At 42.8% G+C, this 19,230-nt stretch overlaps 1 protein-coding gene across 1 annotated transcript in view; it reads right to left on the bottom strand.

The window, feature by feature from the left end:
- The window catches only part of LOC142493880 (cytochrome P450 2K1-like), a 119,194-nt gene that overhangs the window by 69,484 nt on the left and 30,480 nt on the right, over positions 1-19,230 (bottom strand). Inside the window, exons 3-4 of the mRNA XM_075598575.1 lie at positions 16,637-16,786; positions 3,094-3,254 (exon numbers count right to left, since the gene is read on the bottom strand). Coding sequence (XP_075454690.1) covers positions 3,094-3,254; positions 16,637-16,786 — 311 coding nt within the window. The remainder of the gene's footprint in view (positions 1-3,093; positions 3,255-16,636; positions 16,787-19,230) is intronic.

Raw genomic sequence — 19,230 nt, forward strand, 5'->3', positions numbered from 1 at the left:
GTTTGGGCAGTTTGTTTGGGGCCTCGTGCGCCTGATGGGCCTGCGCCATCCTGGTTTCTTGCCGCCGCCTCTGAGTTTCGCGGGGAGAATAGCTTGTTAACAGCCTGTGCTGTTTGGGATTTTTGTTTGTTAGCCATTTCTTCTAGGGCTGCGGGTCTAGGGTAGTGCTTTAGGAGGGGGAATTTTCGGGGGAAAAGAGCCTCTATTTGCTTATATATTAGGGGGTCTGGTGAGCTCCTCTGCTACACGTCCATCTCCGTCGGCGTCCTGGCCACGCCCCTACATAGTTTTGTTTATGTGTTCATAGGTTGTAGCGGGGAGGGGCAGGGGGAATTGGGAAGCGTGGCAGTGTAGCTTTTCTGGCTCTCAATGTTGGACACTCATATATTTGTGGCAGCCATTTTAGAGTGTTGTTGATTTGGACGATTTTGCAGGTTGTGCTGCCAGGAGGTTTTGTGCCAGGATGGGGTTGGGCCGTTGATTAAGCCCGTGGGTCTCGGACGGCAGACTCTGGCAGCTGTTAGAGATTGTCAACCTCAGTTTTTTTTTTGGGGGGGGGCCTGTAATTATGGCTTTGGGTGTAAGTGGGAGGGGGAGGGTGAAGGTCCACTTTGCAGTTGTATTTCTGACCAGGGGGGGAGAGGGGGCACCCACTCCTTCTGCACTGTTTTTGCTGAACCCTGCTGTGCTCTAATGGCAGGGTGTCTCTGGGAGCTTCTGTGCAGCAGGGCTCCGTTGTCCCCCAACTGTCTGTCCCCTCCTTACCCTTCCCCAGCTCCGGCTGAGCCTGATTGTCTCTCCGTCTGTCCTGCACGCCTCCCCTCCGCCTCCGGTTCTGCAGCGTGTCGTGGTGTTGCCTCCTCCTAAGCTGTTCTGTGCCGCGGATCAGCCTAAGCTTCCGATCCGGCGGCTATCTTGGTTCCCCTGCCTCGTGGGGACTCGTGGGGAGCGCTGTCGGCTGGCTGCTCTATTTCCAGCGGTGGGAGCTCCTGGTGCCGCCCGCAGAGCCGGGGTCCCGTGCGCGAAGCTGTGACACAGATTTAGGGCTTTTTGGGGGGAGATTTGTGTGGTCGGATGAGCAGTGTAATTGCTGCTACCGCCGGAGCTAAGCAAGCCTCATTAATAGTTCTTTTTAAAGCTCCCTTTATTGTCCCCAAATATATTTTTATATAGTTATCATATCCCTTGTTTGATATTTCTTTTCTAATGTAAGCAAATCAAATCTAGCAAGCCTCTCCTCATTAATTAGATTATCCGTCCCCTTTATTCATTTGATGGCTTTTCTTGCACTTTCTCTAGTTCCATAATGTATTTTCAAGTCTATCCAAGTCCTTCTGGAGATAAATTACATCCTGCTCTGATTCTACTACCTGACACCTTTAGTGTCATCAGCAAAGAGACTTTGCTCTCTATGCCAACCTCAAGGTCAATAATAAACAAGTTAAAAAGCAGAGGTCCCAGTACCGATCATTGAGGTACTCCACTCACAACTTTAGCCCAACCTGAAAAAGTTAAAATTATTACAACTCTCTGCTTTCCATCCTTCAATCAGTTTCCAAGCCAAATGCAAAGATATTTATAGAGGCCAATATGCTTTATTTTCTACACTAACCTCTTGTAAGAGTAAAACATAACAAATTAATCTTTTTGTTAGACAAAAATATGCCATTTCTGTTTTCCAGCAAATGCCCCATTTTTCAACTCCTACAACATTAGCAAAAAGCTCCAATAATGTTAAATTGTGCAAAAGACCATCTTGGAACCAAGTATTCGTCCCACACTCCGTGCTCCACTATATATGTGCTACAGCTAAATAATTCTGCTGCATCAGTATAAAGATTATGCTCCAAATAGCCTGAGCTAACTGATGCATGCAGATCGCCTATTACAACCTTCAAAACAATTCTGACGCTTTTTTAATGATAAGCAATGTGAAAAATCTCTCCCTTTTTGCATAATTCTCAAAGCAAAGCAGGATGGCCTAATAAAGATCGCATATGCTTCACTTTTAACTTCCGAAAAGATGCATCAACTTACAAGGTTTTGTAAAAATCATGGAGTGAGCTTCAATTTCAATACCCAGCCAACAATAACCCTCGTTCCTCTAAACTTTCTAGCAAGAAGGTGAAAGGTCATAAGTAACATCGTGTGAACATCAGTGCCATCCTAAGAAAAAAGAAGTGATCCAAATAATGCATCACATACTGTAGTTGAATGCAGAGTGAGATCCTCACATAATGAGCACTCATGCATACATTTGCAGATTGTTTGTTATCTGCAAAACTGTCATTGTACAATACAGCAGCAGCTCTGTCACTAACCGCCTACTGTACCTGCCAGGCTGATCATGCATGTCGACATTTCTGGCAAAGAGAGTAGTCATACATAATTGACAGTAATATATCTATATATTTCATACCCTCATGATGCATTGTACATACTATACAGACATCTTCTTGCAATATATATCATCAAAAATCCACGCTAGACCCCAATACACCATATGTGCTTTAAAAATGATGTCCTGATACTTAAATAATGCATAACACGTGTGTGGCTTCCTTTGGTCACTTATACTAGCAATATCATTGAAGTCTGCAAACAATTATTAAAGGGCTTTCGGATAATCTTTTTTTATTTATTTAATTATTCCTAAACTCCTTATCAAATGCTAATAATAATACGCTCCTGTTTAACTATCAAAAGTTAATGTAAACCAAGAGGTGTTGCAGTACAGTTCAACATCTTAGATTATGGCATAATATTATTTACAAAAACGTAGGCATTCGGGAGTGGCTATAGACATGGGTCACAATTAACCAGTAAAAAATCATTTGATGGTGTAAGATCTTTCACTGCTGTCTCAAGGAAAATTCTGCAAGACTAAACTTTTCCTTCCTTCTCAATATCATTTTCTAATTAAATTCACAGCTTTTCAGTATGACAAGAAAAATGACCACACCTTGCTTTATAATTCATCTTTGAGGCAGGTTCTGTATTGAAAGTGATAGGATTGGGTTTGATAACTGAATTTTTAATTTGATTTTAGAAAAATAAACAGTGTTAGGACAGAAACATCTTAAGTCAAATTACCAAAGTCATGGGAGCTCCCAGATGTCTTAGGCCTTCATTTGTCAAACTTAGGACCCTCAGAAATGTTGGATCTTCATATTCCATGCGATGTCCAAGTAAAATTGACAGAATGATATTGGCAAATGCTGCATTCAATATCATAGTGTTATCAAACGGCTTTCCTATGAATGTAAGATTGATGATAAGCATTAAAGAAACCAATCAACAGTGTTATAAAATAAACAATAAAGTATAGGATATAAAATATTACAAATGTAATATAATACATATAATATGAAAAGTAATCTCATCATATGTGGACAATGCTCCCCGGTGCCTAGTAATGAAAAATAGACTTCTCTCACGTATTTCATTTAATAAAAATAACCATATCTGTATTCCATTTTTACAATATAATAACTACCATATTACATTACACATTATCACATGTGAAAATATAAAGAAGTAAAGAGAGACAATAATGAGGGCTTAGCAAAATACCCCTGCCATGTATGCTGATAGATGTAAAAAAAAACTCCAACAAGTCTGTTGCTAGCACAAATACATACAATTCCGTGCTCAACTTAAAGTCCCAGATAGAGTGATAATAATAAAAAAAGGCTACAGTGCTTAGTCTTGTAAGGCTTGGTTACTCGACCCTTCCGGGTCCTACCAGGAGACCCCCAAATATGTGAAAGGCAAAAAAAAAAAGACAAGAATGGCCTTCTTAAGAAAAATGCAATAAATATATTGTGAGCTAAAATAGCTCCAATTCTCACTTACACGTACACAATAGGTAAAATTAGTACAGCATCATAGAGGCGCAGACAAGAGAAGAGTCTATATAGTCACCATCGATATTGTATACAGGTGAGTCAGACATTCTTGGGAGTAGACCGCCTATGGAGTGCTGCCCTGGCCGGCACACGGTTGCGCTCTAGGCGCTCGCATTCACATGTATTTCTCCATTCTCTTCCAGACTGTTTTCCTCTGTCTGACATCACTGGTGACACTTTGCAATAAACTCACGTCTTCTCGCACCTCCTCTGGTTTAGAAACTGCACCACCTAGCAAACCCTATATATTTCACTTGTCCAAAAGATTTGGCAAGGGTCGATGGCTTTAGCAGACTTATCACCTTATATACCTTCACCAATAATATTGGTGGTGACTTTCTAGATTCTATTCGTGTCTGTCCCTCACTGATGCTGCACTCATTTTACCTATGATGTACTGTACTGTAAGTGAGAATTGGGGTTATTATGTCTCATAATATATTTTTTGCATTTTTCTAAAGAAGGCCGTGCTTGTCTTTTCTTCTTGTCTTTCACAAGTCAGTTGCTTGTGTCTCATGGTTTGGGGTGATTCCCATGATCGGGTATTATGTTTATGTTTTGCTTCTCTAGAACTTAAAGATTTGTATTCACTCAATTTTATTTCGAAACTTTTTTTTGTACTTATATGAGAAATATGAATACAATAAATACTATTCCTGAAACATATACAAGTAAATGATTTAATAATACTGTCAGATTACAGGGATCTTGTTGTCTTTTGGTATCTTCAGAAAGAACACATTTCCTAACGCATTTTAATTGAGCAGCTACTGACTTTACTGTCGGTAAACCATCTTCCTCAAACTGTGAAGCTGTCTTACTCTTCTTCTCCACGCTTGAGAAGATTTTATACCCATAATTGGAACTGAACTCTTCCCAAACACAAGGTACACATCTTCATAGCATTTAACAGGGGGTTCGTTTTAGCATATTATTTTTTTACCTAGTGAAACGACAGTATGAACCAATCACAAGCATTACAAAAAATACTTTTGTCTCTGTGGTACATATTGAAAAAAAATACTTTATACAATTATCCCTTTTTGCCCAAAGGTATCTCTAGTTTTACCAATTAATGTTAAAAAAGCATCCTCTAAGAGGTATCACAACCTATAATTAATCTGACATTTCTTTAATAGAACACATAGAACAAGACATGCATTTATGGCCCATGAAGAGTGAAACGAAGCCCTCAATTATTTAAATTATTGTAAAGACCAAACATAATAAAGAATCCTTCAACTGACATGTTCTTACTCTCATGTTATCTTCAATGTTGAACCCTTCCTATGTCCCTTTCAAGAAACCCTGTAAACTTTCCTGACCAATCAAATCTTCTTTTTTCTTCATAACTCTCCCATACTCTTATCTTTAGCCTTAGCACCCCTATTTCCCTCCATGTTCCCTCAATATTCCTCTCCTGTGCCTTAACCCATTGTGTCCTTCTTTTGTGTACTTATATCCCTCTTGTTAAATATTTCCTGTGCCTACCTGCAGGCCTGCCAACAAGGGGGGGGGGGCAGAATGTACTGGTTTCCCGGGCCCTTTGAGTCAGGGGGCTCGGCCGCCTGGGCCCCCTGCATGGCCGTGCCCGTCTAAAAAATATCCCTGTGTGCATTGCTGACAAATCCGACCTTCCGGTTGCCCCTGGCAACTAGATTGTGTCCTACAATTCCCCTGCCGGAACCCCCCCCCCAACCTTATTGGCTGGCGCGTTGCCAGGATTGTTTTTCTGGGGGTGCTTGCAGCCAGGCTCTGAGCTGTAAAGCCGCCATTTCTTCTATCCAGAACAGAGCAGGTAAGCAATGTCCCATGTCCTCCCATGCCTCTCCCCTGGTCCCCCACTGGTCTCCTCTGCCCCCCCATGGCCTCCCCTGGTCTCCCCACACCCTTTCACGACCTCCCCTAGTCTCCCCTTGACTCTACTGACCCACCAATGCCTGCCTTGGTTCTCCTCTGGTCACACCATGGCCTCCCTTGGTCTCCCATGCCCCCGCTGTCTCCAGTCAGTCACCTACCCACCCACCCTGTCTCACTCTGTCATCCTGTCTCACTCTGTCATCCTGTCTCACTCTGTCATCCTGTCTCACTCTGTCATCCTGTCTCACTCTGTCATCCTGTCTCACTCTGTCATCCTGTCTCACTCTTTCATCCTGTCTCTGTCTGTCACCCTGTCTCTCTGTCTGTCACTCTCTGTCTGTCACTCTCTGTCTGTCTCACTCCCTGTCTGTCTCACTCTCTGTCTGTCTCACTCTCTGTCTGTCTCACTCTCTGTCTGTCTCACTCTCTGTCTGTCTCACTCTCTGTCTGTCTCACTCTCTGTCTGTCTCACTCTCTGTCTGTCTCACTGTCTGTCTCTGTCTGTCTCACTGTCTGTCAGTCTCACTCTCTGTCTCTCACTCTCTGTCTCTGTCTGTCTCTCTGTCCCTCTGTCTGTCTCACTCTCTGTCTCTGTCTGTCTCTCTGTCCCTCTGTCTGTCTCACTCTCTGTCTCTCTGTCTGTCTTTCTGTCTCTCTGTCTGTCTCTCTGTCTGTCTGTCTCACTCTTTGTCTGTCTCATGCTCTGTCTGTCTCACTCTCTGTCTGTGTAACGGATCAGGGGACACGTGTCTCTCAGCGGGTCGCCGTCACCTCTAGCCCCACGATAGCCTCCAGCCCTGTGTCATCCCCTCTCTCAGCAGCTTACCTCCTCCACGCCTAGCCGCTCCTCCATGGCGCATGCCGCATCTGCATGCACGCGATCGGGGCGCGCGCACGGCAGCCTTACAGAAGATGTGCGCACCCGATCCTCTTACCTGCCCTCCCATGCTGCTTGTGCTGCCCCAAATCAGCTGCAGGCTATTAGCAGGTATCACTCCTCTGTCTCCCATCCTGTTTACTTGGACCTATCATTGCAACCACTCAGCCAAGCCTCCGTTCAACCCTTTGCTACCATTGGTTCCTACTCCTTTATAACCCCAGTCTTCCCTCTCCGTCGTCGCTCAGCACAGCTTTTCTGTGGTTCCTGTGTGCAGTGACTTTGCAAGCCCTCTCTTCCAGCTCCATGTTCCTGTCCCTGCCTCTGTTTGGATTTCGTTGGTTTGATCTCGGCTCGACTTTACTACTGTACGTGTACCTCTCTACTCCTGGACTTTGCTTTGGACCTCACTACACTGTTCTCTCCTGCCCCTGACACTTGGCTCTTGGACATTAACTCTCCGACTTCTGGCACCCAGGACTCAGCAAGTATATCGTTAACCCTTTTCTCACCAGGCCCGGCAATGCAACTTATCACACTCCGGGCACACCTTCACTGCTGTGGGTGCGTGTTATACCCTTACCCACCTCAGTACTGGGGACTGGATAGGTCTGCAGGCATACAGGTGTTACAGTCTGTCTCACTCTCTGTCTCACTCTCTGTCTCACTCTATGTCTCACTCTCTGTCTCACTCTATGTCTCACTCTCTATGTCTCACTCTCTATGTCTCACTCTCTATGTCTCACTCTCTATGTCTCACTCTCTATGTCTCACTCTCTATGTCTCACTCTCTATGTCTCACTCCCTATGTCTCACTCTCTATGTCTCACTCTCTATGTCTCACTCTCTATGTCTCACTCTCTATGTCTCACTCTCTATGTCTCACGCTCTATGTCTCACGCTCTCTGTTTCTGTCTCTCTCAGTTTCTGTCTCTCTCAGTTTCTGTCTCTCTCAGTTTCTGTCTCAGTTTCTGTCTCTCTCTGTTTCTGTCTCTCTCTGTCACACACACGCTCTCTCTGTCACACACACACACTCACACACACTCACACACACACACATGCACACACACTCACTCTCGCTCTGTCTAACGCACACACACACTCTCTCTGTCTCTCACACACACACACACTATGTCACACACACAAACTCTGTCTCACACTCTGGATCTGGATATCTTTTTTACCCTATATATCCTAACTGCCCTATACCTACACCAAAATAAACTATACTGCTTTCTTCCAGATCTGGCTCTCAAGCTTCACATGGGAGACATCGGAATCCCCCCTAACCCAGATGACATGTAGGGAACACCTCCCCTCCAGTATATAACTTTGCAGGAATGAGGGATACCTGGACAATGAGGGACTGCGGATCAGGTAAGATCCCAGGTGGGATTGCTGCCTTTGCAAATTGTGCATCAGGGGCATCCAGACACTGGTTAATAGTTATTTACATTTGTTTTTTTCTTCCTAGATTAGTGAGTTCATCTAACACACACACACACACACACACACACACACACACACACACACACACACACACACACACACACACACACACACACACACACACACACACACACACACACACACACACACACACACACACACACACACACACACACGCGTAACTATGTAACAAGGACTATTTGTAGTAAAGTATAATTTTAATACAATAAGTAAATTGTTATGTCATAAACAAATGTTATTAGTTTTTTCTAGGAATTAATTCAATTTCTTTTTTTAAAAGTGGGGCTGGGGACGAGGCTGGGGGCCTGGCTAAGTGGTGAGTCAATGTTTTGGTTCGACGGCTAGATTTTGGGTGATATGTCAAGCACTGCCCCTGCGCATGCGCCGAAGTCTCGGCGCGCATGTGCTGAGTGTCTAGCCTGCAGGGGTGGGATGAGTGGTCTCTGGTGGGCTGCCCCGCTCCCAATGTGTGACAGATTGGAAGCACCGTATTGAGCATGCGCCCGCCATCCCAGCTCCCCCTGCGCCAGCCTCCTGCCCCGGCCCCAGTCGTTAAGGTAAGCTGTTAGCTTCTTGCAGTGAAGTGTTTGCCAAATGTTATTCATTATCTTATTGATGTGTGTGGTTGGACCTATATATGTATTGGGAGTGTGTTTTTATATGTTTTGGGGGGGTTGGGGTGTAATAAACAGATTGCATTGTAATGTTTTTTTCCGTATTACAATAAGAAGAAATCAGTTAAGTAAAATGTATGCGATAAAAACTATTTTTTTCATGGTAGGTGCGCTATGAGGTGTGGGGGGGCCCTGCTCCTATCATTTATCTTGGGCCTCATAATTTCTGTTGGCAGCCCTGCCCACCTGTGACCACCTTGAACCCTCCCATGCTGCTCTTCTAAACATGTCCCCATCCTTACTGTGTCTCACTCTGTTCTCCTGCCATAATATTTTCCTATGTTACATATACATCTAGCGCTATTTACTTTCAGTGTGGGCACGACGAAAAGTGCTACTTCAATTCCTATAAGGTTTGCATTGAATGCCAATATGGCTATCTGTGTCAGCATTGAGGGCATAGCTAACCACAGTGACAATCAATTAATTAAATGACTAGTATTTCATTTTAATTTAATGTGTATAATGTTACAGTTAATTTATTGTGTATGCTTCTCAATGGACAAAGACTCTATTAGCCATATTTGGCAAATAGGGCTGCTGTCCATTACTAAGTGTGGTGGTAAAGGGTTGTTGGGGGTAGATGGGCTGGGCAGTAGGTGTAGTTGCGCCAGGAAGGGTGGCTAAGCCTCCCGGGGAACAGGGGTTGGGAGTGTTTAACCCCTTCATTACCTTAGCTCTTAACCATTAAGGTCATGAAGGGGGGTTATTAATGTATTTTAATTGTCAATGGGTTTTCTGAATGACAGCTTAATATTGATTGCTGATTTGGCTATCTAGTCTCTCCATTAAGAAGGTCTAGTTATCCTCAGTGACAAACAATGGTATTATCCTTCAAATGTATTTTATTTATTTATTTTTGGTAAATACTGTATGTGTTTATTTTAGTTAATCCCGCAAACCACTATTAGATATATTAATAGTGACATTGGGCATTAGTTTAGAGGGAAGAGGTTGGTTAGGCCTTTTGGCCTTCAGCCATTAAGGTAATGAAGCTTTGCTTTAATTTGTATTTTTAGAGAAGCAGGGGACCGCGGACCTGAAATTAATGGGGGTTAGCTCATGAGACACCTGCTTCAATACTGTGTACTAAAAATAATTATACAATTAGCAAGAATCGCTGTAAGAGATGCGCGTGAGACATAGAGTGAGAGACTGCTTCTCTCTGACCTGTCTGAGCAGCTCTTACAGACAGATTGCAGTCCAGTAGGATTAACTCTCAGGGATTTCAATTCAGAAAACATACTGTAGAGGGTGGTAATCACTGCTCAACCTTATTACTCTAAACCATATAGGTAAATGTATACAGGTGCATGGGAAATAGGGACTTATTAACTACACAAAGGTGATCATAGAGTGACCACCCAAAAGAATTCCCAATGTATTGCACTCTGCTTAATGGTAGCAATTACCAAAGGGAATAAATTCCAGACCATATAAGGAACAAGAGGGTTTAAAATCTCAAAAACAAAAAATTATTTATTAACACTTCTAAGTAATGGAATAAAAACAATTAAAAAGAATAACGATGGAGTATGCTGTCTCAATGATAGTAAACATGCATATGGGTATGGGTGAAGAGAGTGGATTATGTGTCACCGCAGTGACTTTGCAGACACAAGTATTATATCATTCCATATGGTAACCAAGTACCGTGTCTGTAAAATGCTCTCTCTTATTCCAAAAAACCAAACCTCACTATGCGTGAATTACAAACTGCCAAGGTTGTAGCAACGGTATGTTATAAATGCCTTTAACAACATATGTGTGCAAACATGTTGCCTCCGGTTATGGCTATTAAATCGCCGCCTGTGACACAAACGCTACTTGCAGTAGTTAAGTATGTAGTCAAAGTAACGCCTGCATAACAGGGTAGCGCCCAAAAGCTCATAAATCCTAGATTGTAATATCAAAGTATCTACAAAGTGGTTCATATATATCTGTGTGGTGAACCTAATAGGCAACTCAAATATAAAGGCTGCCCGTGATACAAGTATAACTCTCAATAGTCTGGCTGCATAGTAGCAAGATTGGGCCCAGAGTTCATACAACCGTTCAGCTAAACTGTATCCAAATTGGCCTCATACTCCATCCGCTCCTCCCCCTTTGAAGAAGCGCCAAAGCGGCGCGAAAGATCATCGGGCATTAGGCGACGCGCTATCTGATGACGTCAGCCGGTTTCGTTTTCGGAGCGGATGGAGTATGAGGCCAATTCAGAAGCAAGGACCCTTGCTGTGTTAATCCTTCTGGGAAATTCACTCTCCTCTGGGCTGACATTGAGCGTTTCCATGAGGCGGCCACATTTGGGCTGCACTCCATCGGCTCCATGTGACACTGACAACGACAGTGAATACCGCTATATCTGTATATAGACCCTGTGCCATATTCCTAGTCATTCTGTACATTAAAGTCTGTTGTGATCTTTGCTTATATAGCATAGCCTACTGGCCGCTATGTATTTTCTTGGGCACTACCAGTATAAGCCATGTTAGGTGCAGGCAGTGGTTGGGCTAATTCCTTCAAAAGGCCCTGTGTGCTTTTGCAGCCTTGGATACATTAAATGTATCCAAGGACGGGCCTAGCAACAACCAGAAAGTGTCAGCCTAAGGGAAGCATACTGATAGGTCATCACATATTACAGATGAACCAATCAGTATTCAACCTGCTCTGTTAAGGGGCAGGGTTACAAACACCAACCCAAAGGCTATAAGTATCTTTCCTCCCTATGCAGTGTGAGCACCATCTACCCTCCATCTCACATCGGAGATGCGAGGAGGAGTCCAACAGGCCTGGTCTGGGCCTCAAGCTTGAATCAGAGCACTGTCATTAGGGAAGAATGCACCAGCTCTATTTATCTATCCTGTTTGCAATAAAGATGTACCAGGCACAAAGCCCAGAAAAACGCTGCACCACAAAAACGCAAAAGGGAGATAGAAAAAAACAATTTAATGTGTGTGATGGGGTTTACAAACCCCTCACTTGCAAACGAGCAATACTAACAATGGTTTGTCAGGCATGCTTGCCTGACTGCTAGAAACTCCCCTGCTCAAAAGTCAGGTAGCTAATTAAGACAGAGGGCTTGCACCTGCAGCCAAACTCAGGAGCGATATATTCAGGCTTCTGAGAACACACAGAGGCTCATTCTGGTCTCAGCCAAGTAGGAGACAGGACCCCATGAGGCTAGTGGTTATATTGCTGTACAGAAACACTTGTATGTATATCCTTATGTTAAGAAGTGTCATATGTAAACCTTATACTAAGAAGTGTGTCCTCAGCTTCTTGAGAGGTATTAAGGGACTGGAAATTAAAATACTTGACACTTTGTGCTTGCATAAGGACTAATTATTAAACAGACTAGGGAAGTTTGTTACAATGTGCCAAAAAGAGAAGGTTACACTGACATGTTTCGCCAACAAATGGCTTTATCAAAGGGCATTATTTCCCACCTCCTTGCTGGGTATTTGTATGTCCGCCGAACCAGGAAGTAAATGACCTGTTTTGGCACCATACAAGGTCACATGGTGACGTCAGTGACGTCATCATGCATACCCACAATGTTAAAATCCAACAAGAACAACCCCTTTGCCCTGCAAGTGAATAAACTTCTGTCGATGTGTCTTTGACTAGGGAGTGACCATTATTGTTCATTTCAACTGTGAGTATCATTTTAATTGTTGCTGGACTTACATGCTGGACTTATATGCTGTACTCAAGAGGTGATTCCTATGCGTTTGAATACATATATGGTCAGATGACCGCAGTTCAATGCTAAATCCTCTATAAGTGCATTTCAAACTCACATGGTCAAGGCTTGCATAATGGTGCTACTCTGCTTCTTGCATGTTACAATACATTAATGGATTATGGAAAGTGTTCCGGAAATACACTAGTGGATTTCTTTCGTCCTATGATCCCATATATTTGAGCCCCGGGTGTTTTCCCCTTTCTAGGGTAATTCATTTAGCAGGGATCCAGTTTTACCATCATCAGTGTGATTCACTGTCTTGCTGCTGAAAGAACAAAGGTGTCAGTATGGACCATCCACTGCTATCAAAGAGGATCCATGCTGACTGCACCAATGAAGAACTAAGGTAACATGTAAACCTGTCCTGTTCTCCCCACAACACCGCGGAGAACTCTGCCCTCCTGTTGCAACACAGGTACAGCACAATACCTAAAGAAGTAGCTAGAGAAATAGCAGACCCCACAATACCACTTAGGGTGGGGGTAAAAGGGCTACATTTGAAGGCGCTGCTAAGATGTGGATATGCTCACAGGACATGTTTTTCCAGCAGCAGGACTTTTGGACTTATTGTGTTTATGTATCACAGACTGTACTTCCCAGCCACTGAGAAAGAAAATATGTTGGGGTATACTCTGGGCTTCGTGTCAGGGAGTGTGGTCGCCCACATATCAGCGCACTACTAATCTGTGGGGCGTCTCCTTGAGGCTTCACCAAGGAGCGTGGACACCCACATTCACTGCTGAAAATATTTATTTATTTATTTTATTTATTTATAAAATATTTTACCAGGAAGTAATACATTGAGAGTTACCTCTCGTTTTCAAGTATGTCCTGGGCACAGAGTAAAACAAAATAATACATGGTTACAAATACAGTTACATAAAGGAACAAGCTATACATTATATACAAGACATTGCATGCACAGTTAAAGAAAATATATATTATGAGCGTATGAAACAGTTACAGACCAGATTAAAGTGTGAGACAGCCTTAGATTTGAAAGAACTTAAGCTGGTGGTGGATATGAGAGCCTCTGGTAGGTTGTTCCAGTTTTGGGGTGCACGGAAGGAGAAGGAGGAACGTCCGGATACTTTGTTGAGTCTTGGGACCATGAATAGTCTTTTGGAGTCTGATCTCAGGTGATAGGTACTGCATGTGGTAGGGGTGAGGAGCTTGTTCAGGTAGCTGGGTAGCTTGCCCAGAAAGTATTTGAGGGTGAGCCAGGAAAGGTGAACTTTGCGCCTAGACTCTAGTGATGACCAATCTAGTTCTATGAGTATTTGATTTGGGGCAACCCCCTTAGGCTTCATCAGGGAGTGTGTATACCCTGCATATCAGAACATAAAAGGGTTGAGGGAGCAGGTCTCTGAGCCATTACCAGGGAGCCTGCTGCCTTTTTACCAAGCACTATAGTTGGGGCCTGAGTTCTGTTCTCCCCACAACATCGCATAGCACTCAGCGCTCCTGTTGCCACACAGGTACAGCACGACACCTAACAAAGTATCTAGACAAACATCAGACCCCTCAATATCACTTAGGGTGGGGGTACAAGGCTATACTTATAATCCAAAATTCTAGCCTCAAATTTTAACACTATCTAGAAATCTGCTCTGAATTCTTTTTGTTGACATGTTCACTGCTTGAGTCATTTTTGATGTCTTCAAATCAACCAGATTATTATTCTATGCCATGTACACTGCCCTGCATCTAACCATCTAACTTTGGAACAGCCCTTTTACTGGTTTCTGCCATACATTTTACACAGAATAAACCACCCAGCAAAACTCAGATTGTAGCAGAAGCACCGTGTAAACAGACACTAAAAAGGTAGACACAGTAATATAATTTATTTATAGCATTTTCTGGAAGTGTATGTTGTGCGATAAGGAAAACATTGACTATACAAAATACAGAGAAAAAAGGAGTCATGTTTCTAGAATAACTATTGGAAGAAGTAGAAGAGAGTTTTTTCATGTCTACCACAGGTTCCCTGATTGATTCATCATCATTAAGTGGTTAGGCTTCAGAAAAGGATTCTAGATAGTCGCATGAAAATACACTAATTTAACAGCTGTTTTTCAGTGGATCCACTAAATCTGTATGCTCCCTGTGCTAGCTCAGCTATATAATGTATTATAGGCTAAAGCTGTTACATTCCAGGCATTATTGAAATCCCTGCTCTTTGATTGGTTAAAATTCCGGGTATTATCTTATCAGTAATGGCCAGGAATTTTTGGCACCCTGCCAAGTTTTCAGCCAATCAGCTTTCAGTTCTCATTCACAAACTGTGAGATTAGCTCACAGACAGGGGAGGTGATTGGATAGGAGGCACCAGCAAGGCACTGACTCCTCACCCCACCCTACCTGCAGAGAGCTCCGCACAGGAGAGTGAGGGGAAAGGCTTGTGTGTCTGCTGTGTGTTTTGTGGGTTTAAGGGGCCAGGAGAGTGTTTTATCGGTGTGTGGGTGTAGAGGAGGCAGTAGAGTCGGTTTTGTTGGTGTGTATCTTGTGGGTGGAGGAGGGGTGCAGAGTGTTATGTTGGTGTGTGTGTCTAAAGTGTTTGGGTTTACATTGGGGCTGCAGTAGGTGTAGAGAGGGGGCTGCTGGTGTGTGTTATGTGGATGTAGAGTTGTCAGAGCCTGGTTTATTTGTGTGTGTCTGCATTGTGTGTTTTTTGGGTGCAGAGGGGGGGCTGCAGTGCGTTTTGTGGATAGAGGAGGGGTGTAGAGTGTTTTGTGTGTGTGTGTGTGTGTGTCTGCATTGTGTGGGTTTCCACGGGGCTGCAGTGGGGGCTGCTGGTGTGTGTTTTGTGGATGTAGAGGGGGCAGCAGTTTGTTTAGTTGGTGTGTGTGTGTGTGTGTGTGTGTGTGTGTGTGTGTCTGCACTGTTTTGTGGGTGTAGAGTGGGGCTGCAGTGTGTGTGTCAGTCAATGGGTGTGTATCAGTGGGTGTAGAGGGTGGAGGAGGGCTGCAGAGTGTGTTTTGGTGTGTGTGCAGTTTTGTGGGTTTACAAGGGGGCTGAAGTGTGTATTTGTGGGTGTAGAGGGGGACTGCTGTGTGTGTTGTGTGAGTGTTGAAGAGGGTGGGGGGGCTGCAGTGTGTTTGTGTGTGTATAGAGGGGGCAGCTGCAGTGTGCGTGTATGTGTGTGTGTGTATATATACTGTATATGTATATGTGTGTGTCTGTCATTTCCAAGAATCCCTTGCTGCAGTGGAAACACTGTGTGCAGGGTGACAATGGTGAAATGCAGGGTTGCAGACATACATACTGTATAAGACATACAAATAAGCATACAGTAATATTTACATTTGCTATATAACCCTATGGAGGGTTTTTGTCACTTTTTTTACCCACCACACCATAACTACTGTTCTGTAAGTGTGGTGAAACCTATCCTAAGCTTAATTTTGCAAAGCCATTATAACCAACCCCACACTGACGAGACCCATTAAGGTCAAAACAGCTGTCTGTAGGTAGGTTTACTGGCTATGTATCTTAACCCAGGATGTGCTCAAAGCTGTTAAATGCGGCAAGCAAAAGCTTACAGGGAACCATGTTAAATGGTTTTGAAGCAAAAGGTGGCACTGTGTGTTCATTTGCATGTCATTTCCCAGAATCACTTGCTGCAGTGTAAACACGATGTGCTGCGTGATAATGGTATATATATATATATATATATATATATATATATATATATATATATATACAGTATGTACAATCTGTGTATGTACAATTTAATTTTAATAAACTTGCCGTAAAAGCAAAATAAATGTATAAAATCATGCTGATAAAAATCAATATGACTATAAAAGTGTCTAGCTTTTTTATGAAAAATGTAAAAAAAAAAAAGGCTACAGTTAGCCTATAATTGTAATAATCCCCTCAGAACAGGGCATTACTGGCCAACAATGCCCTGTCTGGGTTAAAGTCCCTCGACTTCGCCTCTCGCCTTCAAATCTTCCAGCAAGGGTTTTATTGGCCAGTAATGCCCTGTTCTTCGGGGATTATTACTTAATTAACATTGTTGAATATAAAGTTACTACAATGTTACAAATGTATTGCATTATACAATGTACATATCCACATTATATTCCTACTGTACCTTTGAATGACTCAAAACGTTGAGTTAGGTGATCACATTCTTCAAATATTTTGTCTTCTATGCTGCTCTTGCCCATTCCAAAAGCACGTAAAGATGCAAAAGTAAATCTTCTCATCACCTTCCAGTAGTCACCTTGAGAAAAAATTATTCCTAAAACAGTGTGTTAAAAATTCAAAATGTAGTTAAACAAGAAACAGTGGAAAAAAAATCTATTATATGAAAATAACTTTATATCTCACATATTCAACATTTGTTTAAAATACTGAGAACTTTAGGAAAAAATTATTAAACGTTGGCAAGTTACAGTATTAATATTCAATCTTTCTTTGTTTGCACTGCAGAATGCACCAAAACATCCAGGATACAGTACATGAAAAAAAAAAAAAAAACTAAATATGTAGAAAACAGTCAAACATATGATGAAATGGAAGAGATCAATCCTAGTCACATAATGTAGAGATTAAGTAAGCATATGTTGCAAACCCAAAGTCTTCTAGCAGTCTTCAATGTAACGTAGCCATGCAGCCCTGGCTTCTAATTTCTCTGCCTAAGTCCTGGTACCAGTGCAGGTAGTGTTGGGGTTAAATCTTCCCTTGCTGTAGTAAGCAGTTCACGTGAGTGACAGGGGGGGGTTGCTTATGGCCTGGGGCTGTCCATACGGTCTGAGATTTAGAGCCCCTCCCCTTGTAACAAGAAGGAGCTGCATTTCCAAATTTAGTGAGTTGTAGGAGAGTGGTGCCAGGGCTTTGCTTCACCTTCTATCCCCTCCCTCAGAGGAGTTGGATCACCTACCCCATACTCCACCAAGGAGTGTGGGAGTCAGTGATAGACCATTAGGGCCTCAAGATCTGGGGGTTGAGTCCAGGGACCAGGAGAAGAGCAAGCTGTGAGGTGACACTATGATGGGTTATGTAGGGTCCAGTGGGGGGATAATCTCTCTTGCTCCTGTCAGAGAAAAGGGTGTACGGATGTATACTGTTCATGTTGGTATGCTGTTGCTGTACTATCCAGAAGAAAGACCCCAGTTACTTTTTTATCCCTATTTACTTGGAGACACTATTTCAATTTATCCCTTATACAGGTTATGTTTATGTTTGTATATAATTCCACGGCATCTTTGCAATGGTTTACATGTTCCCCAACCAGTGACTTAGAGTATAGGAGGTTACAGGTATCTCAGTTGTGAGATGTTTCTTATTTTCTAAGTGCTCATTGGTTACTTTGCAGGGGTATTATGGGTGTTTTAAGGATGTGTGTTTGTCATTATGTTGTACTCTAATAAAGCGCTGTTTGCCGCGTAAAACACGCAAGAGGTGATTTTTTGGTGTTTATGTGCCAATAAAAAGTTTTTTGTACTGACAGTGAGCAGTCCGGGCCATACTTATTCCCAAAGGCAGCTGCACTGCCTCACAACTCCATTTCCCTGTGGTTTCCTGATCGGCAGGAGCATACCGGCAGGGTCCGGAAACCCACGAGAAACAAATTGAGTTATTTTGCTTATATATTCTCACTAGTTTATTGAACACGAAATACAAAGGGCATTATTGCAATCTCATACAAGGTATACCTAAATTATAAGGCTATTGTGCATGCAGAGTTGCTATTGTTTATACATTGATTACGTTGGATAATATCAACGGATTCAATACTCTGGGAGCATACAGTATATTTACAGATGCAGCAGCCGTTTTTCGAACACTTCACGCGTTGTATACCATGTCATGGCGCGTGATTTCTACCAACCGTACCGCCTTAAGATGCGAAAAAAATGAATTTTTGTGTTCTGGTTTTAAAACACCTGAAATTGACTCAGTAGCACAGTACTGTACACAAAACAATTCATTTATTTCTGCCACAGATACGCGAAGAATTGCACCCAAAGAAACAGAATCCATGAAATTCAAACAAAGCAACCGCGATAAACACGCGTGCCTGGTATGATTGGCGGCGTGAATGCTCGTGGAATACAGCAGAGCACACAAAAACGGCTCCGTGAAATGTTCGAATAACGGCCAGTGCATCTGTATGTGTGTATTATATGAACATTTTTTGAGTAGCATCACTGTTTTTTTTTACTCCCACCACCTCTTTTGATCCTTTAACATTGAGTGTTACATGGTTGTGACTGGCTGTGGGATCTTGGCATACTGTATGTGTTAGCAGAGTTTGCAAAGTGCGTTGTTGCACGGTTTTGTTCCATTGTCAATATCTTTAAGTTTGCTGTGAAGTTTTCTGCTGACTAATTTCTATTTGAGGGTTTGGTGATTGCCGGAACGCAAGAATGGGACGTTTGGGGAAGATTGCTTTTAATGTCACATCCTCTGCCAACATGGGTTGCAGATCTTTGATTAATTTTCGTATACCCTCTTGGGTATGGTTGTATGTGGTCACTAGTGGTATGCGTGTGGTAGGTTCTTTCTGTCTGTATTGTAGCAGGTGTTCTCGTGGGGCTTTTAGTGCAGATGTAATAGTTTTGGCCATAGTCTTTGGTTTGTATCCCTTCTGTCTGAACGATTCGTTCAGGGCTGTGAGATGCCTGTTTCTGTCTTCAGTGTCAGAGCATATGCGGTGGTATTTTATAGCCATACTGTATG

Source organism: Ascaphus truei, chromosome 4 (genome assembly GCF_040206685.1).
Source record: "Ascaphus truei isolate aAscTru1 chromosome 4, aAscTru1.hap1, whole genome shotgun sequence".
NCBI classification, from domain to species: Eukaryota; Metazoa; Chordata; class Amphibia; order Anura; family Ascaphidae; genus Ascaphus; species Ascaphus truei.